Source organism: Nerophis ophidion, linkage group LG23, assembly GCF_033978795.1.
Source record: "Nerophis ophidion isolate RoL-2023_Sa linkage group LG23, RoL_Noph_v1.0, whole genome shotgun sequence".
NCBI classification, from domain to species: Eukaryota; Metazoa; Chordata; class Actinopteri; order Syngnathiformes; family Syngnathidae; genus Nerophis; species Nerophis ophidion.
The window spans coordinates 41,827,326-41,850,299 of NC_084633.1; the positions used below are offsets into that span (position 1 = coordinate 41,827,326).

At 40.3% G+C, this 22,974-nt stretch overlaps 1 protein-coding gene across 6 annotated transcripts in view; it reads left to right on the forward strand.

Moving 5' to 3' along the window:
• The window catches only part of epn3a (epsin 3a), a 51,082-nt gene that overhangs the window by 22,738 nt on the left and 5,370 nt on the right, over positions 1 to 22,974 (forward strand). For 2 of the 6 annotated variants that reach the window (XM_061884665.1, XM_061884666.1), the window contains 6 exons: positions 5,189 to 5,298; positions 8,992 to 9,039; positions 9,350 to 9,439; positions 14,886 to 14,969; positions 19,380 to 19,509; positions 19,585 to 19,743. In XM_061884665.1, coding sequence (XP_061740649.1) covers positions 5,189 to 5,298; positions 8,992 to 9,039; positions 9,350 to 9,439; positions 14,886 to 14,969; positions 19,380 to 19,509; positions 19,585 to 19,743 — 621 coding nt within the window. The remainder of the gene's footprint in view (positions 1 to 5,188; positions 5,299 to 8,991; positions 9,040 to 9,349; positions 9,440 to 14,885; positions 14,970 to 19,379; positions 19,510 to 19,584; positions 19,744 to 22,974) is intronic. The other 4 variants (XM_061884667.1, XM_061884669.1, XM_061884668.1 and 1 more) reach the window with 3 other exon arrangements.

Genomic DNA, 22,974 nt, shown 5'->3' on the forward strand with positions numbered 1-22,974 from the left:
GATGGATGGATGGAGTATTCTATCGAATATCCCGATCGATTAATTGAATAAATCATATTTTTGTTTTTTTTGTCCTGTCCAGCTTCTCAGGCAAATGCGTTATTAGAAGTAGATGCCCACGTCAGCTGTACACATTTACTTGACCAAAGAGAAGTGTGGGCTACTTCTTGCCTTATTTGTATTTGAACTTTATTAAATGTATATTTATTATTATTTGATGCAGCCGAGCCGGTGCAGTATTTTGGCTGAATTGAAGTTTAATTATACATGTTAAGATGTGCTCTCAATTATTGCGTTTGGCCTAATTGTCTGTTACTTCTTGAACGCCTGTTTTCATTATTGAAGGCTGACATGCACAGCTGAAATGCGTCCGTGATTGATTGTGCCAATTTGTGTGCGCTACTAAAAACAGGTGCGCTGTGTGCTGTGACCGCATAAACAAAGTTCTTGTCTCTTGTGCGTTTTTGAGGATTTTTATGCGGTGCCGTTTAAAATGGTAGAGCAGTTTTATTGCTCTTTTCCTAGAGACGCGCGCTACCTGTTAAAGATCGAGGCATGAAGTTTAATACATGTTGAAAATGTACATTTAAGGCAAACACAGGCAGTGTTTCTTTGTCTTTTATGGTGGTTGGCATCCATGGTCATGTTGCATCACCGCCAATCTACTGCTCCGGAGTGTGGGTGAGACTGTAGTTTACAATCTGATCAATTTTCTTTTTCCATTTTTTTGTTTGCTATCTGAAATAAATGAAACCGAGTGAACTCGCTTGTTCGCCCTGGCTATCTTAGAAACACACACAAGTCGAAGCTTTTAAGGTACCTTGTATAAATGATCCGGATCACGCTTCAGACATTTCCTGAAAGTTTCATGAACATTTCCCCTTAACCTTATGAGTTCTAACTAACTAACAAACCTTTGCAATTAAATATATAACTTCCTGGCGGCTATCAACAAAAACCGGTTTTCAATTCCCATTCACACTGAATCATCCAGAAAGAATAAGCCTCTCCATTATTCCCTTTAATTTGAAGATTATCAACCAAGTTTGTGTGGATCATTCCCTTATTATATTCAGTACAGTTACAAGTTTGGACACACCTTCTCATTTCAATGCGTTTTCTTTCTTTTCATGACTATTCACATTGTAGATTGTCACTGAAGGCATCAAAACTTTGACACCTGTGATGTGGAAACCATTTCAGGTGACTACCTTTTGAAGCTCATGGAGAGAATGCCAAGAGTGTGCAAAGCTGTAATCAGAGCAAAGGGTGGCTGTTTTGAAGAAATTAATTAAAAAAAAGTTTTGCTTCAACAGCACAATACTGGTCCTGTAAATGTAGGAGATGTCTCAAAACATCATCAGGAGTCTCAACAACACCCGAAAATGGCAGAAAATGTATAATTTTATTAGGAAAAAAAATTCCGCTAAAATGTCGTAAGGCGGACGGTCTTAATTCAACAGCACAATCAATACTGGTCCTGTAAATTTAGGAAATGTCTCAAAACCTCATCAGGAGTCTCAACAACACCCGAAAATGGCAGAAAATGTATAATTTTATTAAAACAAAAATTTCCGCTAAAATGTAAGGGGGACGGTCTTAATTCAAAAGCACAATACTGGTCCTGTAAATTTAGGAGATGTCTCAAAACCTCATCAGGAGTCTTGACAACACCCGCAAATGGCAAAAAATGTATATTTTGTCTAAAACTTTATTTCGCTAAAATGTCGTAAGAGGGAACCCTTTCACAAAAATAAAAATTAAAATATATTTCTTTAACAGCACAACACTGGTCCTGTAAATGTAGGAGATGTCTCAAAACCTCACCATGAGTCTCGACAACACCCAGAGGCAGAATTTTTTTTCTTTCGAAAATTTTTTTTTTTTTCTCGCTAAAATGTTGTAAGGAGTGGGGGCTTTTATTTAAAAACGGTCTTAATTCAACAGCACAATACTGGTCATGTAAATATGTAGGATATGTCTCAAAACCTCACCAGGAGTCTCGACAACACCCAAAAATGGCAGAATTTTTTATTTTTTTTTTCAAAAAACTTTTTTTTTTTTTTAATCGGTCAAATTTTGTAAGGGGGGGCCCTTATTTAAAAAACGGTCTTAATTCAACAGCACAATACTGGTCCTGTTAATGTAGGAGATGTCTCAAATCCTCATCAGGAGTCTTGACAACACCCGCAAATGGCAGAAAACGTATATTTTTCTGAAACTTTTTTTGCTAAAATGTCATAAGGGGGGAACCCTTACACACACAAAAAAATTAAAATGTCTTTCTATACCAGCACAAAACTGGTCCTGTAAATGTAGATGTCTCAAAACCTCACCAGGAGTCTCAACAACACCCAAAAAAGGCAGATTTTGTTTATTTTTTTTTTCGAAAAACTTTTTTTTTTTTTTCTCTCGCTAAAATGTCGTAAGGAGGGGGCCCTTATTTAAAAGACGGTCTTGATTCAACAGCACAATACTGGTCCTGTAAATGTAGGAGATGTCTCAAAACCTCATCAGGAGTCTCGACAACACCCAAAAAAGGCAGAATTTTTTTTCTTACGAAAACCTTTTTTTTTTTTCTCGCTAAAATGTCGTAAGGAGGGGGCCCTTATTTAAAAGACGGTCTTAATTCAACAGCACAAAACTGGTCCTGTAAATATGTAGGAGATGTCTAAAAACCTCATCAGGAGTTTTGACAACACCCGCAAATGGCAGAAAACGAATATTTTTCCAAAACTTTTTTTCGCTAAAATGTCATAAGGGGGGAACCCTTACCCAAAAATAAAAATTTAAACGTTTTGCTATAACAGCACAATACTGGTCCTGTAAATGTAGGAGATGTCTCAAAACCTCACCAGGAGTCTCGACAACACCCAAATAAGGCAGATTTTTTTTTTTTTTTTCAAAAAACTTTTTTTTTTCTCTCGCTAAAATGTCGTAAGGAGGGGGCCCTTATTTAAAAGACGGTCTTAATTCAACGGCACAATACTGGTCCTGTAAATGTAGGAGATGTCTCAAAACTTCATCAGGAGTCTCAACAACACCCGAAAAAGGCAGAATTTCTTTTTTTTTCTCGCTAAAATGTCGTAAGGAGGGGGCCCTTATTTAGAAAACGGTCTTAATTCAACGGCACAATACTGGTCCTGTAAATTTAGGAGATGTCTCAAAACCTCATCAAGAGTCTTGACAACACCCGCAAATGGCAGAAAATTTATATTTTGTCTAAAACTTTATTTCGCTAAAATGTCATAAGAGGGAACCCTTTCACAAAAATAAAAATTAAAATATATTTCTTTAATAGCACAATACTGGTCCTGTAAATGTAGGAGATGTCTCAAAACCTCACCATGAGTTTCGACAACACCTGCAAAAGGCAGAAAACGTATATTTTTGTAAAACATTTTTTTGCTAAAATGTCATAAGGGGGGAACCCTTACACAAAAATAAAAATTAAAATGTCTTGCTATACCAGCACAATACTGGTCCTGTAAATGTAGGAGATGTCTCAAAACCTCACCAGGAGTCTCAACAACACCCGAAAAAGGCAGACATTTTTTGTTTTTCTCGCTAAAATGTCGTAAGGGGGGGCCCTTATTTAAAAAACGGTCTTAATTGAACAGCACAATACTGGTCCTGTTAATGTAGGAGATGTCTCAAAACCTCATCAGGAGTCTCAACAACACCCGAAAATGGCAGAAAACGTATATTTTTCTAAAACTTTTTTTTTGCTAAAATGACATAAGGGGGAACCCTTACACAAAAATTAAAATGTTTTGCTATACCAGCACAATACTGGTCCTGTAAATGTAGGATATGTCTCAAAACCTCACCAGGAGTCTCGACAACACCCAAAAAAGGCAGATTTTTTTTTTCTCGAAAACTCTTCTTTTTTCGCTAAAATTATGTAAGGGGGGGAGCCTTATTTAAAAAACGGTCTTGATTCAACAGCACAATACTGGTCCTGTATATTTAGGAAATGTCTAAAAACCTCATCAGGAGTCTCGACAACACCCGCAAATTGCAGAAAATGTATGTTTTTCTAACTTTATTTCGCTAAAGTGTCATAAGGGGGTCCCTCACACAAAAATTTAAAACATGTTTTCAATTATTTCATCTTTTTTTTTGATAAGTACATAACTCCACATGTTCATTCATAGTTTTGATGTGACAATCTACAAAGTAGTCATGGAAATAAAGAGAACACATTGAATGAGAAGTTGCGTCCCGTACTGTGTGTAACAGTACCTTGCTATTATTCACCGTCTTTGTACCATAACTTTACTAATATTTAGCGAAACGGATTGACAAATGTTACCTGCACCAGACCTCAGGGAATGTGGAGCAGTGGAAAGGGTTCCACAGGCTTAGTAGAGTGCTAGAAACACGACTCATCACCTGTTTTGATCACAGACAGTCTTGTCAATCTGTTGCAAAAAAGTTGATGTTTTCAGTATTCTCAGTCAGGGTCATACTGTCTTCTTCTTCAGGCAGGCTACTTTATGCATCTGTTACCTGTCTCGTTGGACTCAGGTACTGCATGCTCATTTTGAGAAGACCCCTCCCCCCCTTCAAAAGTCAAATTCAGATTAGGCGCTTTTTTTAGAAAACATTCAGGGCTGGGGCCTAATTTCCCATCCACTACCTCTACCCCTGTTGTTGGGCATGAAGAGGTGACCCTCAGGTGTGGATGATTGTGGGCCACATTGAAAGTTGTGATACAGTAGCAGAGCATGTCTGCAGGCGCTATCTGACTCTTTTACTGCTTCCTACTCCTCTCAACCCTTCACTGCCATGAAGACTTCCTTGCATACTTTAAATCTTGAAACAAGTGGTCACATGGTCCGGTGCGACCGCACCTTGCCCAAAAACCTGAACTCAAGTTCTAGAAACCCTTCCAGAGGCTTTTTTTGATGGGCCCCGCTCCAATCCCCCCGGCCCCCTCTCGTTAGCTCTCTGCACAGGCTCAGCATTGTTCTCAGTGCAGGCTGTGTGTCAAGTAACAACAACAACAAAGATGCTAAACAACAAGCCACAGCAGATCAATTAACATGCAGTGTGTGTACCAGCGCCTTTCTGACCACCCAAAAACCGAGCCAAAGTGTTTTTGTTTGGCCACTTTTACACCATCAATATGTCAATCGTCCATCGTTCAACATTTTCCTCTCCTCTCCTTCCTCTGGCTCCACAGCCTCCTCTTCCTCCTCGCCTAGACTAGCGCCAGATTTGGAGCAGGCCCGGCCAACTACCAGCGGAGAGGAGGAGCTTCAGCTGCAGCTGGCCCTGGCCATGAGCCGGGAGGCGAGTGGAAAGCACACACACACACACACACGCACACACACACACACACACACACAAGCCATATTTCATCTTAATTTTACCTAAAATAAACAATTTAATGAAAATCTTACCAATAGTTTAGAGCATGGGTGTCAAACAATGGCCCGCCGTGTAATTTAATTTGGCCCTTGAGGCAATATCATTTTAACATTAGAGCTGGCCCCTCCCGTGTTATAAAGCGTCGGTGCCGCTGTAACACCACATTCACCGCTAATACTCATACTTGCCAACCCTCTTAATTTTCCCGGTAGACTCCCGAAGTTCAGTGCCCCTCCCGAAAATCTCCCGGGGCAACCATTCTCCCGAATTTCTACCGATTTCCACCTGGACAACAATATTGGGGGCGTGCCTTAAAGGCACTGCCTTTAGCGTTCTCTACAACCTGTCGTCACGTCCGCTTTTCCTCCATACTAACAGCGTGTCACATAATATTTGTGGCTTTTACACACACACACACGCACAAGTGAATGCAATGCATACTTTGTCAACAGCCATACAGGTCACACTGAGGGTGGCCGTATAAACAACTTTAGCACTGTTACAAATATGCGCCACACTGTGAACCTACACCAAACAAGAATGACAAACACATTTTGGGTGAACATCCGCACCGTAACAAAACAGAACCCCTTGCAGCACTAACTCTTCCGGGAAACTTCCAGCAAACTGACCAATAATTAACGTTTTATTCATGCATTTTCTCTGGCTACTTCAAGGCTTGAATCTTTGGTTCATTCATTATTGTTATTTTATTTTCAAATTTATTATTAGCCTGTGGAAAAAATTTGATATTTACCTCGAAAGATTGCAAATAGAAAAAAAGACATAACAATTTTATTTAAATTGTATTTGATATGCCATTGACATTTTTTTAATTATTATTATTATTATTATTTGAAACTGGATTTTGCATGTCACTAAAGATATATAAGCCTTGCTTGTTCAATATTTAATGCAAAACTTGTTTGAGTCCCTATTAAAAGGTTAATTTGTTCAACCTTGGCCCGCGGCTTTGTTCCGTTTAAAATTTTGGGCCACTTTGTATTTGAGTTTGACACACCTGCTTTAGAGGTACAAACACATTAGTGTAAGGTAAAAATGCTTCCGTTCATTTTATTTCATTTTTTAATTTCACAATATTGCTCTTTTTCCATTTTTAATAAATATTTTTATGCAAAGTCCTAATGGTTCGGATGCATATAAGAGCCAATGTAGTGCAAAGGAAATAGTAATTAGAAATATACTAATTTTAAGTACACATTTGTATTTATTTTTTAATCTTAGTTTTATGTTTTGAATTACAACTTAAGACAAAGTCTTAACTTGCTTCCAAGGTAGATGAAAACCATTTGTTGCCATAAAAATGTTTGTGAAATTTTTTTACATTTCATTTTTAATATTTTTTTAATTGTTAATGACATTTTTTTAGCATTTAAAAAATATATATTTTATGCAAAGTCTGAATAAACAATGGTTCTGAGATACTTACTGTATATGAGAATTAATGTAGTTTAAGGAGAATTATTGTTGCTTTAGTTGAAATTGTAAAATATTTTTAAGTACAAATAATTTTTTAAATTACATGTTTTTTTGTTTAATAAATGTTTTACATTTTTGAAAAAACACTTTTATGCACATTGTAAATACACAATGGTTCTGAGGTGCATGTCAACAAGTGTAGTTTTAGCCAAATGATACTAAATTTTATACTGTTGAAGAAACTGAGCAACATGTCTAATAATCAAGAATTTTGCACAGTACAGTTTATACTCGGCAAATAAAGTACAGTACACAATTAGTATGGAAAGTATTCAGACCTCTTTACACTTTTCAGTCTTTGTTTCATTGCAGCCGTTTCCCAAAATCAAAAAAGTGCATTTTATTTCTCATTGATGTACACTCAGCACCCCGTGTTTACAGAAAAAAACCCAGAAATTTAGAATTATTTGCAAGTGTATTAAAAAAGCAAAATGTAAATATCACATGGTCGTAAGTAGTCAGCCCCTTTGCTGTGACACTCATATTTAACTCACATGCTGTCCATTTCTTCTGATCCTCCGTGAGGGGGTTCTGCTCTTTCATTGGAGTCCAGCTGTGTTTAATTCAACTGATTTCACTTCATTAGGAAAGACACCCACCTGTCTATATAAGACCTTACAGCTCACAGAGCATGTCAGAGCAAATGAGAATCATGAGCTCGGAGGAACTGCCCAAGGATCTCAGAGACAGAATTGTGGCAAGGCACAGATCTGGCCAAGCTTGTAAATAATTTCTGCAGCGCCCAAGGTTCCTAAGAGCACGGTGTCCTAATTAATCCTTAAAAGACAATTGGGCAGACCGCAATTTTTCCTAGACCTGGCTGTCCAGTCATCGTGGGAGAAGAGCCTAGGTGAGAGATGTAAAAAAAAACAACAATGGTCACTCTGACTGATCTCCAGAGATGCAGTAGAGAGATGGCAGAAAGTTTCACAAAGTCATCTATCACTGCAGCCCTCCACCAGTTGGGGCTTTATGGCAGAGTGGCCCGACGGAAGCCTCTCCAAGACATATGAAAGCCCGCATAGAGTTCACCAAGAAACACATGAAGGACTCCCAGACATTGAGAAATATGATTATCTGGTCTGATGAGAGCAAGATTTAACTTTTTGGTGTTATTTCTAAGCTGTATGTGTGGAGAAAACCAGGCACTGCTCATCACATTCCAAATAAAAACCCAACAGTGAAAGGTGGTGGCAGCATCATGCTATGGGGTTGTTTTCCAGCGGCAGGGACAGGACGACTGGTTGCAATTGGAGGATAGTTGAATGCGGCCAAGTACATTAATATCCTGGAAGAAAACCTTTTCCAGAGTGCTCAGGACCTCAGCACACAAGTTAAAATAACAAAGGAGTGGCTTCCAAACAACTATGTGACCATTCTTGACTGGTCAAGCCAGAGCCCCGACCTACACCCAATTGGGCATCTTTGGAGAGACCTGAAATGGCTATCCACCAACGTTCATTATCCAACCTGGCTGTGCTGGAGAGGATCTATCTGCAAGGAAGAATGGCGAAGGATCCCCAAATCCAGGAGTGAAAAACTTGTCGCATCAATCCCAAGAAGACTGACCAGCTCAAAAGGTGTTTCTACTCAATACTGAGCCAAGGGTCTGAATACTTATGACCATGTCATATTTGAGTTTTTCCCTTTGAATACATTTGCAAACATTTCTACATCTGTTTTTTTCTGTCCAGGTGGGTGCTGAGTGTACACAAATGTGAAATAAAAGGAACTTTTTTTATTTTAGCGAATGGCTGCAATGAAAGAAAGAGTGAACAATCAAAAGGGGTCTGAATACAGAAAGATGGACAGTTGTCTTTCTTTCAGGTGTGCTGCCCTGCTACGGCAATAAAGCTTATACTTATGCATTCCAATTATCGTCTTAGAACAGAAGGTGTTGGTCTCTGACTCAGCCACGAACGGCACTTACAGTAGATCCATCACTGGGGAGACTGGACATGTGTATGGATTCACACCCCAGAAGCCAGGCAGTAACCCGCCCTGGCCTTCACTGCCCGACCGGAGAGCAGCGTAGTTGAAATATCATGTTTGCGTATCAAGTGAATGAAATGCATCTTCAACTTTTTCATCTTCCCCCTCCTCCGTGACCCTTAGTCTGAGGAAAACAGCCAGTTGCAGAGTGCCGGCAAGACAGTCAAGAAGGTACAAATTCACTCAGGGTCAAGGAAGCTTTGTTTTTCCTCTTTGTCTTCCTGCTAGAAATGTGACACAATGTATGGACAAAAGTATTAAGACACAACTTTGCATTCAATTCAGTGTAGTTGTAATGGCCATTGGTTCCAACACTTTTACCCATATAATGTGTATGTTGGACTATGATCCTCTCCTCCATTAATCAATCAATGTGCTTTCCTTGTTGGTGTGAGATCAGGTATCTCAGGGTGCTGGTGGTGGTGGTGGTCAAAGTCAATCTAAAAACATCTACTTGTATTTTTGGGTTTTTCCTCCTCAGCCTTCCAAGCCTATGCCGGCCACCATGGACATGGACGATGACGCTCAACTGAAGTTAGCTCTGAACATGAGCAAGGAGACACACGTACAGGTACGCCACCGGTCACAATATTAGGCACACTTCAGACGTGTTGCCTGAATATATATTGATGACCTTACTTAGCTACACTTTGAGAGACACAGGTCACAATGGTGCTTGGGAAATAGCATCCTTTATGAACAGCTTCTAAAAGATTGCATTTTTGTGTATAAGTGCCTCCAACACAGAATGGAGGTAGTTTGAAAGTAGTGTGAATGTCTTGCATTATTACACCATTGCAACCACAACACATGAGGTTTATTATAATGAGGTCATTTTGATCACTGGTGTTTAGTTGGCTAGGACTATGATGCTGTCCACTTACATTGGGGTGCAGTTTTGCAGTGACACCACTGGGTAAACAGGTAATACTGCCACTTCCAGGACTGGAGTGGAACACTACACACTTTTTAAGTCAAGTAGACATGTTTAAGGTTTGTCTGCCCTTGGTGGAGGTCACTGTGCCACTGTGTGCCAATGTATTTGTTTACAAAAGCAGTGAAGTCGTCACGTTGTGTAAATGGTAAACAAAAAGAGAATACAATGATTTGCAAATCCTTTTCAACTTATCGATTGAATAGACCAGGGGTAGGGAACCTGTGGCTCTTTTGATGACTGCATCTGGCTCTCGGATAAATCTCAGCTGACATTGCGTAACACGATGAGTAATGAATAATTCCACATGTAATCACAGTGTTAAAAAAAAAAAATCAAAATATAAAACATTCTCATGCATTTTTAATCCACCCATTCGTTTTCTACCGCACCAGTTCAAGAAGTTGCGTTATTTATTTTTGGTTAGTGTAGGGCTTGCCCTCCTGGGGGGTTTTCAGACCACATTAGAGCCTGTTTCAGGGTTACAATATTGTTTTATTTTTCAATAAGTCTCTCAGTTTCTATCCAGCAATTGTCTTTTTCCTCTCTCGTTCTCGCTCTGGCTCCAGGCCCAACCCCGTCTCTCCTCCTGGCTACTGCTTATAAACAGAGCGACAGGTGATTAGATAACAAGGCCCGAGTGGGCCATCTATGCACCTGTCGCTGATTTCGAGGCCGATCCTGGCAACACCCCACTTCGCTGCAGGCCCGCAGGCCACGCCCCCCTCCACAGTTAGCTTCAGAATAACAGTGTTATTACAAAGAATAAGAGACCTATTACACTCTAGAAATGTTGGTCTTACTTAAAATGCACGCATTTAGTTGTTTCCAGTGTTGAAAAAAAATATTATATGGCTCTTACGGAAATACATTTTAAAATTTTTGGATTCTTGGCTCCCTCGGCCAAAAAGGTTCCCGACCCCTGGAATAGACTGTAAAGACAAGATATTTCATGTTCACACTGAGAAACTTTTTTTTCTTCTTCAAATCATAAACTTAGAATTGAATGGCAGCAACACATTGCAAAAAAGGCCTTTTTATTTGAACAACACTCAGTGCAGGTTTGGGAAGTGAGGAGACACATTTTTGAAGTGGAATTCTTTCCCATTCTTGCTTGATGTACAGCTTAAGTTGTTCAACAGTCTCCTGCCTCATATTTTAGCCTGCACACATTTTCAATGTCTGGACTACAGGCAGGCCAGTCTAGTACCCACACTCTTTTACTATGAAGCCACACTGTTGTAACACGTGGCTTGACATTGTCTTGCTGAAATAAGCAGGGGCGTCCATGATAACGTTGCTTGGATGGCAACATATGTTGGTCTAAAAGCTGTATGTACCTTTCAGCATTAATGGTGCCTTCACAGATGTGTAAGTTAGCCATGCCTTGGGCACTAATACACCCCCATACCATCACACATGCTGCCTAGAACACTTTCACCCTACAACAATCACTAATACACCCCCATACCATCACACATGCTGCCTAGAACACTTTCACCCTACAACAATCACTAATACACCCCCATACCATCACACATGCTGCCTAGAACACTTTCACCCTACAACAATCACTAATACACCCCCATACCATCACACATGCTGCCTAGAACACTTTCACCCTACAACAATCACTAATACACCCCCATACCATCACACATGCTGCCTAGAACACTTTCACCCTACAACAATCACTAATACACCCCCATACCATCACACATGCTGCCTAGAACACTTTCACCCTACAACAATCACTAATACACCCCCATACCATCACACATGCTGCCTAGAACACTTTCACCCTACAACAATCACTAATACACCCCCATACCATCACACATGCTGCCTAGAACACTTTCACCCTACAACAATCACTAATACACCCCCATACCATCACACATGCTGCCTAGAACACTTTCACCCTACAACAATCACTAATACACCCCCATACCATCACACATGCTGCCTAGAACACTTTCACCCTACAACAATCACTAATACACCCCCATACCATCACACATGCTGCCTAGAACACTTTCACCCTACAACAATCACTAATACACCCCCATACCATCACACATGCTGCCTAGAACACTTTCACCCTACAACAATCACTAATACACCCCCATACCATCACACATGCTGCCTAGTACACTTTCACCCTACAACAATCACTAATACACCCCCATACCATCACACATGCTGACTACAACACTTTCACCCTACAACAATCACTAATACACCCCCATACCATCACACATGCTGCCTAGAACACTTTCACCCTACAACAATCACTAATACACCCCCATACCATCACACATGCTGCCTAGAACACTTTCACCCTACAACAATCACTAATACACCCCCATACCATCACACATGCTGACTACAACACTTTCACCCTACAACAATCACTAATACACCCCCATACCATCACACATGCTGCCTAGAACACTTTCACCCTACAACAATCACTAATACACCCCCATACCATCACACATGCTGCCTAGAACACTTTCACCCTACAACAATCACTAATACACCCCCATACCATCACACATGCTGCCTAGAACACTTTCACCCTACAACAATCACTAATACACCCCCATACCATCACACATGCTGCCTAGAACACTTTCACCCTAGAACAGGGGTCACCACCCTTTTTGAAACCAAGAGCTACTTCTTTGGTACTGATTAATGCGAAGGGCTACCAGTTTGATACACACTTAAATAAATTGCCAGAAATAGCCAATTTGCTCAATTTACCTTTAATAAATGAATCTGTATATATATAAAAAAAATGGGTGTTTCTGTCTGTCATTCGTCGTACATTTTTTTCCCTTCTACGGCAGGTTTTTTGTAGAGAATAAATGATGAAAAAAACACTTAATTGAACGGTTTAAAAAAGGAGAAAACAGGAAGAAAATTACATTTTGAAACATAGTTTATCTTCAATTTCGACTCTTTAAAATTCTAAATTCAACCGAAAAAAAGAAGAGAAAAACTAGCTAATTGTAATCTTTTTGAAAAAAATTTAAAAAAAAATTTATGGAACATCATTAGTAATTTTTCCTGATTAAGATTAATTTTAGAATTTTGATGGCATGTTTTAAATAGGTTAAAATCCAATCTGCATTTTGTTAGAATATATAACAAATTGGACCAAGCTATATTTCTAACAAAGACAAATCATTATTTCTTCTAGATTTTCCATAAAAAATGTTTAAAAGAAATTCAAAAGACTTTGAAATAAGATTTAAATTTGATTCAAAATATTTTCTAGATTTGCCAGAATTTTTTTTTTGAATTTTAATCATAGTAACTTTGAAGAAATATTTCACAAATATTCTTCATTGAAAAAACAGAAGCTAAAATGAAGAATCAAATTAAAATGTATTTATTATTCTTCACAATAAAAAAAATAAATTTACTTGAACATTGATTTAAATTGTCAGGAAAGAAGAGGAAGGAATTTAAAAGGTAAAAAGGTGTTTAAAAATCCTAAAATCATTTTTAAGGTTGTATTTTTTTCTCTAAAATTGTCTTTCTGAAAGTTATAAGAAGCAAAGTAAAAAACTAAATGAATTTATTTAAACAAGTGAAGACCAAGTCTTTCAAATATTTTCTTGGATTTTCAAATTCTATTTGAGTTTTGTCTCTCTTAGAATTGAAAATGTCAAGCAAAGCGAGACCAGCTTGCTAGTAAATAAATACAATTTAAAAAATAGAGGCGGCTCACTGGTAAGTGCTTCTATTTGAGCTATTTTTAGAACAGGCCAGCGGGCGACTCATCTGGTCCTTACGGGCACCGCTTTGGTGACCCCTGTTCTAGAACAATCCGGATGGTTCTTTTCTTCTTTAGTCCAGAGGACACAACCTCCAGTTTCCAAAAACAATTTCAAATGTGGACACCTGGGGATAGGTTGATTGGCAACACTAAATGGTCCCTAGTGTGTGAATGTGAGTGTGAATGTTGTCTGTCTATCTGTGTTGGCCTTGCGATGAGGTGGCGACTTGTCCAGGGCGTACCCTGCCTTCCGCCCGATTGTAGCTGAGATAGGCGCCAGCGCCCCCCGCAACCCCGAAAGGGAATAAGCGGTAGAAAATGGATGGATGGATGGATGGATGGACTTGTGAGATGACAGAACACTTTTCCACTTTGCATCAGTCCATTTTAGATGAGCTGGGGGCCCAGCGAAGCGTTCGTGGGTGTTGTTGATAAATAGCTTTGGCTTTGCATAGTAGAGTTTTAACTTGCACTTACAGATGTAGCGACCAACTGTAGTTAGTGACAGTGGTTTTCTGAAGTGTTCCTGAGCCCATGTGGTGATATCCTTTACACACTTATGTCGTTTGTTGATACAGTAGCGCCAGAGGGATGGAAGGTGCGTAATATCATGGCTTACGTGCAGTGGTTTCTCCAGATTCTCTGAACCTTTTGATGATATTACAGAGCGTAGATGGTGAAATCCCTAAATTCCTTGCAATAGCTGCTTGAGACATGTTGTTCTTAAACAATTTGCTCAGGCATTTGTAGACAAACTGGTGACCCTCGCTCCATCCTTGTTTGCGAATGAGTGAGCATTTCATGGAAGCTGCTTTTATAGCCAATCATGACCCACCTGTTCCCAATTTGCCTGTTAGGATGTTCCAAATAAGTGTTTGATGAGCATTCCTCAACTTTCTCACTTTTTTTTTTCCACTTGTGCCAGCTTTTTTGAAACATGTTGCAGGCATCAAATTCCAAATGAGCTAAAATTTGCAAAAAATAACAACGTTCTTCAGTTTGTATTTTAAATATCTTGTCTTTGGAGTCTATTCAAGTGAATATAAGTTGAAAATGATTTGCAAATCATTGTATTCTCTTTTTATTTACCATTTACACAATGTGACAACTGCACTGCTTTTGGGGTTTGTAGAATCCACTTTTCTGTCATCTCATGACGACAACAAAATAGAAGCACTATAAGACGTCCTTGCGGGTAACACTCACCTTCTTACTTTCGTGACCAGACAATGTTCCATCTCGCCCGCAGTTCCAGATATGAGGTTTGATGCCCGTGTGTGTATGTGTTGACAGGAGAAGCTCAGTCGTCAAGGTGACGAGTCGATGCTGCGGAAAGCTTTGGAGGAGAGCAAACGTGAGATGTCGTCTAAAGGCGGGGTATGCAATTTTGGGGGTACAGATGCTTGCTGGGGGGAAAGTAGAGAGCTTTCATGGGGGTTGGATTTGTGTTGACCTTTACCAGAAACTTTCTAATTATAGCTGAGTAAGGTTAATTGGAATCATGTTGGAGTGCATGAGGAATTGAAGAGGAAAAGCTGTACATTGTAGAACAAAGCAGCAACGCTATGGCGCAAACTGCTCAGTCAGCATTCGTGGCGATTGTGAAGAGCATGGCATGTGTGATGCATGAGTGTCACACCCGCTCACTGCTGATGCTTTCACTTAAATGCAGAACTGCTGGGTCCTGACCACTCATGATACTTGAAATGCAGATACAGCCACAGTGTTGTTTCACCCTCTGCTAGATAAATATTTGATTTGCTCTTCTAGCTCATGCTGCCGACAACTATAGGAATGTCTGCAGTTGTTGAACCTGGTTGTGGTGTGAGTTTATCCTGAACATGCATGCATACAACATGATACATCACAATGTCCTCTTTTCAACATGTTCAAAAAGGAGTAAGAAGAGGCAGAGTTTATTTAATCCTAATCCATCCCTTTTCCTTTACATAGCAATCTCTGACACTTTTGTTCACTTCCTCTTCTCAATTTGTTCACTATATGTTCCATAAATAATACAATAAAATAAAAAACCATCAATAGTAAAGTAAGTTCTATTTCATATACTGGTAGTGGGATGAATAAGATTATCAATATATACAGTGGTGGTCAAAAGTGTAGGTACACTTGTAAAGAACATGATGTCATGGCTGTCTTGAGTTTCCAATCATTTCTACAACTCTTATTTGTGATGTAGTGATTGGAGCACATACTTGTTGATCACAACACACATTCATGAAGTTTGCTTCTTTTATGAATGCAGTATGGTTCTACTGATATTTGTGAGCAATCAAAAGTATACGTACAGCAATGTTCATATTTGCTTACATGTCCCTTGGCAAGTTTACCTGCAATAAGGCGCTTTTGGTAGCCATCCACAAGCTTCTGCTTACTTTTGTCACCACCAAATTGCTGCAGTTCAGCTAAATGTGTTGCTTTTCTGACATAGACTTGTTTCTTCGGCATTGTCCACACCTTTAGGTCAGGCCATTCTAAAACCTTCATTCTAGCCTGATTTAGCCATTCCTTTACCACTTTTGAGGTGTGTTTGATGTCATTGTCCTGTTGGAACACCCAACTGTGCCCAAGACCCAACCTCCAAGGTGATGATTTTAGTTTGTCCTGAACAATTTGGAGCTAATCCTTTTTCATTGTCCCATTTAAAGCGGCAGTTCCATTGGCAGCAAAACAGGCCCAGAGCATAATACTACCACCACCATGCTTGACTCTAGGCTTGGTGTTCCTGAGATTAAAGGCCTCACCTTTTCTCCTCCAAACATATTGTTGGGTATTGTGGCCAAACAGCTCCCTTTTTGTTTCATCTGACCACAGAACTTTCCTCCAGAAGGTCTTCTCTTTGTCCATGTGATGTCAGATGAAACAAAAAGGGAGCTGTTTGGCCACAATACCCAACAATATGTTTGGAGGAGAAAAGGTGAGGCCTTTAATTCCAGGAACACCATTTCTACCGTCAAGCATGGTGGTGGTAGTATTATGCTCTGGGCCTGTTTTGCTGCCAACGGACCTGGGGCTTTACAGAGAGTAAATGGGACAATGAAAAAGGAGGATTGCCTCCAAATTCTTCAGGACAAGCTCAAATCATCAGCCCCGAGGTTGGGTCTTGGGCGCAGTTGGGTGTTCCAACAGGACAATAACCCACATGTCAAAAGTGGTAAAGGAATTGCTAAATCAGGCTAGAATGAAGGTTTTAGAATGGCCTTCCCAAAGCCCTGACTTAAACGTGTGGACAATGCTGAAGAAACAAGTCCCATGTCAAAAAAACAACATATTTAGCTGAACTGCACCAATTTTGGATGAAGAAGAACATTCAAATGTAGAAAATCCGATGATTGGTTGGTGTTCCTATGATGAGTCAGAATTGGCAAAGGTTAGGGCGAAAAATTACAGACTGGCCAATCAGAAGCAAGATTAGGCGGGTCATCGAAACTAGTAAGCAAATCATACCAGACACGTACTAATGTCACATGACAATGAGGGAGTCAGAGACAGAGGGACGCTTCAAGCTGACCACTCAAAAAAAAAAAAAACATACCGGGAGTTGAAAATGGCAGAGGAATTCTCTCCCGTAGTTTAGATTTTTTCTGTAGTCATGAAGCGTGTCCTCTGCCGTATTTAGACAAATGTATGCATTTAGAGAAAACAATGCCCAAAATCTTAGCTTTTAGTTGTTTACTCTGTAAACCAAAATCATAACTGCTCTCTTCATCAAAGACGACCAACACACATTAAAGTGAGTTGTGTTCATGAAGAGTTTTACTGCACATTACCATTAGCAACTCTTCCAAACAACACACAAGTCTTTCTTTGTTTTTTCTCAAGATATAGATGCATGTTTTTATAATGTAGGCAGAAAAAATGAATAACATTATAAGGGTAGGCCAACTAGGCGCAGTCAAGGCGTTGAGGGGTTCCGGTTTGGTGACCGCAGAATTAGGTCTCTGCTTTTTGCAGATGATGTGGTCCTGATGGCTTCATCTGACCGGGATATTCAGCTCTCACTGGATCGGTTCACGACCGGAATGAGAATCAGCACCTCCAAGTCCGAGTCCATGGTTCTCGCCCGGAAAAGGGTGGAGTGCCATCTCCGGGTTGGGGAGGAGACCCTGCTTCAAGTGGAGGAGTTCAAGTACCTAGGAGTCTTGCTCACGAGTGAGGGAAGACTGGATGGTGAGGTCGACAGGCGGCGTCTTCAGTAATGCGGACGTTGTACCGATCCGTTGTGGTGAAGAAGGAGCTGAGCCGGAAGGCAAAGCTCTCAATTTACCGGTCGATCTATGTTCCCATCCTCACCTATGGTCATGAGCTTTGGGTCATGACCGAAAGGATAAGATCACGGGTACAAGCGGCCCAAATGAGTTTCCTCCGCCGTGTGGCGGGTCTCTCCCTTAGAGATAGGGTGAGAAGCTCTGCCACCCGGGAGGAACTCAAAGTAAAACCGCTGCTCCTCCACATGGAGAGGAGCCAGATGAGGTGGTTCGGGCATCTGGTCAGGATGCTACCCGAACGCCTCACTAGGGAGGTGTTTATGGCACGGTAGGCCACGGGGAAGACCCAGGACACTTTGGGAAGACTATGTCTCCCGGCTGGCCTGGGAACGCCTCGGGATCCCCCGGGAAGAGCTAGACGAATTGGCTGGGGAGAGGGAAGTCTGGTTTTCCCTGCTTAGGCTGTTGCCCCCGCGACCCGACCTTGGATAAGCGGAAGAAGATGGATGGATGGATGGGTAGGCCAACTAAAATAAATACATTAAGAAGGGAACGGAGACCCCTAGAAGTAGTTGCAGGGTGTCCCCAGCTCAATGACAGATAGTTAATAGTAATGGACCCTTATTGTGTCAATTTGTACACTCTCAGTTACATCAACATGGATATTACACATGTGGGCCTAGAGATATAAATGTTGTTAAATGTAGCAAGCTACTTTTGTCATGTAGCTTGCTACAATTCCCCAGGGATAGATTCCCCTGTAGCGTAGCTATATAGTAAGTAGCAATGATTGTCACACACACACTAAGTGTGGCAAAATGATTCTCTGCATTAGACCCATCACACTTGATTACCCCCTGGGAGTCGAGGGGAGCGGTGGGCCAACTTTAATCAAGAGTAACTTGTAACTTAGCTTACTTCCAAGTAGCTTGCCCATCACTGCTGAATAGCATTATTTGGGTTTTACTGAGGTTTGAGGACAGTCTGTTTTTGTCCAAACCATCTCTTGAATGTGTTCATTATTTGTATGAGCTTCTGTGTGTTCTCTTATGAACAAAACACAGTTGTATCATCTGCGAAGAATATTACCTTTTAAGTCTTTTGTAACTTCACAAATGTCATTTATATACAGATTGAACAATTTTAGTCCCAGTTTTGATCCCTGTGGTTAGTCACAGGATATTTTTAGCGTTGTAGACTTTTGTTGGCCTAGCTTCACGTATTGCTTCCTGTTGGTTAAGAAGCTTATCACCCAGCTCAAGACCGACCCTCTGATGTCATTCCGTTCTAATTCATTTATTTGATCATTGTGATTAATTGTGTCAAATACTTTTATTGGATCCATGAATACTGCCGTTGCACACTGTTTACCATCCATGGCATTGGTAGTCTCTTTCATTATTTTGATTAAAGCAATTGATGTTGAAATATTAGCTGTGTATCAATTTTGGTTATTTGCAAGTATTGCACAACAAGTCAGCATTAATACTGATTGTCAAGAGCATGTGTATTTGAACTGAAATAATGTGGTAAGAATGATTTGTTTCCCCCATGTTTTCAGACCGCGTTCATGGACCTGGTGGATGTATTTTCAGTGTCTTCAGATCCTCCTCTTAGTGACCAAAAATGGAAAAAAACGGCATACTCCTCGTCTGTTCATACCAGAGGGTCGAGCTCCTGGGACCCCTTGGGTAAGCTTTGCCAGCGTCTGAGAATAAATGTACGTAAAAGCTGCACTATGTCATGATCCTTATTTCTCATAAAAGATGGAAGCAGCAGCTCGTCAAGATTAGATTCTCCCTGGTTGGCGCCGCCCACCTCCACTAGTCCCCCTCCAACCTGGGAGCCAAGTCTGCCCCCAGGCAACCCTTGGGATGCCCCAAAGAGCAGTGCCTCTAAACTATGGGGCCTCTCCACCAACACAGGTGGGTGTGTTTTACAAACCCCAGAAGCAGTGAAATTGTCACGTTCTCTAAATAGTAAATAAAAACAGAATACATCCATCCATCTTCTTCCGCTTATCTGAGGTCGGGTCGCGGGGGCAGCAGCCTAAGTAGGGAAGCCCAGACTTCCCTCTCCCCAGCCACTTCGTCTAGCTCTTCCCGGGGGATCCCGAGGCGTTCCCAAGCCAGCCGGGAGACATAGTCTTCCCAACGTGTCCTGGGTCTTCCCCGTGGCTTCCTACCGGTCGGACGTCTATAGGGAGGCGTTCGGGTAGCATCCTGACCAGATGCCCGAACCACCTCATCTGGCTCCCCTCGATGTGGAGGAGCAGCGGCTTTACTTTGAGTTCCTCCCGGATGGCAGATCTTCTCACCCTATCTCTAAGGGAGAGCCCCGCCACACGGCGGAGGAAACTCATTTCGGCCGCTTGTACCCGTGATCTTATCCTTTCAGTCATGACCCAAAAACAGAATACAATAATTTGCCAATCTTTTTCAACCTATATTCAACTAAATAGACTGCAAAGATAAGATACTTAACATTTGAACTGGAAAACTTTGTTATTTTTTGCAAATATTAGCTCATTTGGAATTTGATGCCTGCAACCTGTTCAAAAAAGCTGAGACTTTACCATGAATTGATTAACGTGGACCCCGACTTAAACAAGTTGAAAAACTTATTGGGGTGTTACCATTTAGTGGTCAATTGTACGGAATATGTACTGTACTGTGCAATCTACTAATAAAAGTATCAATCATTCAAAGACGAATGGCAAAAAAAAGCTGAGGAATGCTCATCAAAGACTTATGTGGAACATCCCACAGGTGAACAGGCTAATTGGGAACAGGTGGGTGCCATGATTGGCTATAAAAGCAGCTTCCATGAAATGCTCACTCATTCACAGACAAGGACGGGGCGAGGGTCACCACTTTGTCAACAATTGCCTGAGCAAATTGTTTAAGAACAACATTTCTCAACAAGGAATTTAGGGATTTTACCATCTACGCTCCGAATTATCATCAAAAGGTTCAGAGAATCTGAAGAAATCACTGCACGTAAGCCATGATTTTACGGACATTGGATCCCTCAGGCGCTACTGAATCAAAATGCGACGTCAGTGTGTAAAGGATATCACCACATGGGCTCAGGAACACTTCAGAAAACCACTGTCAGTAACTACAGTTGGTCGCTACATCTGTAAGTGCAAGTTAAAACTCTACTATGCAAAGCCTAAGCCATTTATCAACAGCACCCGGAAACGCCGCTGGCTTCGTTGGGCCCGAGCTCATCTAGGATGGACAGATGCAGAGTTGAAAAGTGTTCTGTGGTCTGGCAAGTCCACATTTGAAAAGAAGAGTTGGTCAATCAACAACAGGGATTTGCGATACTGAGTAAAATTCAGTCTGGTATCGGGAATACCAATCCGATACCTTGTGTAAATCTACCTATTGTGTCTGCTAAGATTTAAACCTTTGTGAATTTTAAATAATAAAATTTGTCTTTGCATAAAGAACAAAATACAGAGTTATTGTTTTTATTTATTTCAAACTCTGAAGTAGATTGAGGTAATGGGATGAATAACAATATAGCTAAGATTATGCAACAGAAAGTACAGGACAAATTTACACAAAGTCTCACAAAAGTGGTGATTCGAGCCATAAAAGAGGAAACAACTAAAATAATAACATTATTAATTAATAAGAGCTACTATAGGAATTTAAAAAAGAGCAAAAATTTGGAATTTAATGAGAAAAATATTACATATTTAACTAATAATTAATGATAATATACTCAGTCATCGCTCTCTCTCTCACTCTATATATATATATATATATATATATATATATATATATATATATATAGTCATATCTCTCTCTCTCTCTCTATATATATATATATATATTTTTTTTTTTATGGAAGTATGGTGGGTCAGTTAGTGCATGTGCCTCACAATACGAAGGTCCTGAGCAGTCCTGGGTTCAATCCCAGGCTCGGGATCTTTCTATGTGGAGTTTGCATGTTCTCACCGTGACTGCGTGGGTTCCCTCCGGGTACGCCGGCTTCCTCCCACCTCCAAAGACATGCACCTGGGGATAGGCCCCTCCCACCGCCAAAGACATGCACCTGGGGATAGGCCCCTCCCACCTCCAAAGACATGCACCTGGGGATAGGTTGCTTGGCAACACTAAATGGTCCCTAGTGTGACAATGTGAGTGTGAATGTTGTCTTTCTGGCCCTGTGATGAGGTGGTGACTTGTCCAGGGTGTACCCTGCCTTCCGCCCGAATGCAGCTGAGACAGGGTGCAGCACCCCCCCCCAAATCCCAAAAAGGGACAAGCGGTAGAAAATGGATGGATATATATATTTTATCTGTATATAGCAATTTTTTAAAAATATACTAAGTGGCCCCCCCATTCTTGTCATGTCAGTATGCGGCCGTTGGTGGAAAAACTTCTCACACCACTAATCTAAAATATTAGAAGATCTAAAAAAAATAAAAAAATACTTGAAATATAAAAAAAAGTTTAGTTATTTAATAACTGTTTTTATAATACCGATTTACAAATTAATTAATTTAAAAAATTACAACAACCATAACTAACATTTAAATGTGTAACTGAACATGAATATTTTTGTACACGCAGAATGTTTGACACACTAAGTTATGCAGTTACACAATACTATTATTATTATTATTATTATTTTACTCTATTCTTACAGGGGAAAACAACAGTAACATTTGAGAGGCAAAAAAATCAGATTGTAATGACAGAAAGTGGAAATGTTATTACTAATACTAATTGCTTAGTCACCTATAATACAAAGCTGCCAGGTTGTTGTTTTTAGCATTTTTGTAAATAAAATAAAAATATTAATATGGCCCCAGCATACTTTTAATTTTCAATATTCTGTCATTGCTGGATGAAGTTTGGACCCCTGAACTAAAGAATCAGAGGTATCGATATTTTGATTTTGAGAGTCAATATTAGAGCATAAAGATTTGGTTTTGGCTGTATCAATATTTCAGTATTGTTCCGCACATCACTAATCAACAAACTATTTTATGGAAGGAACAGGTTTAATGAATATAATGTTAAGAAGGCTTCTTCTCAATAAGAAGACATCTTTCCCACCACTCACTCACTCACTCACTCACTCACTCGCTCGCTCCATCTCCCTTTCCTTAGCCTTCATTACATTCATCCAATCCA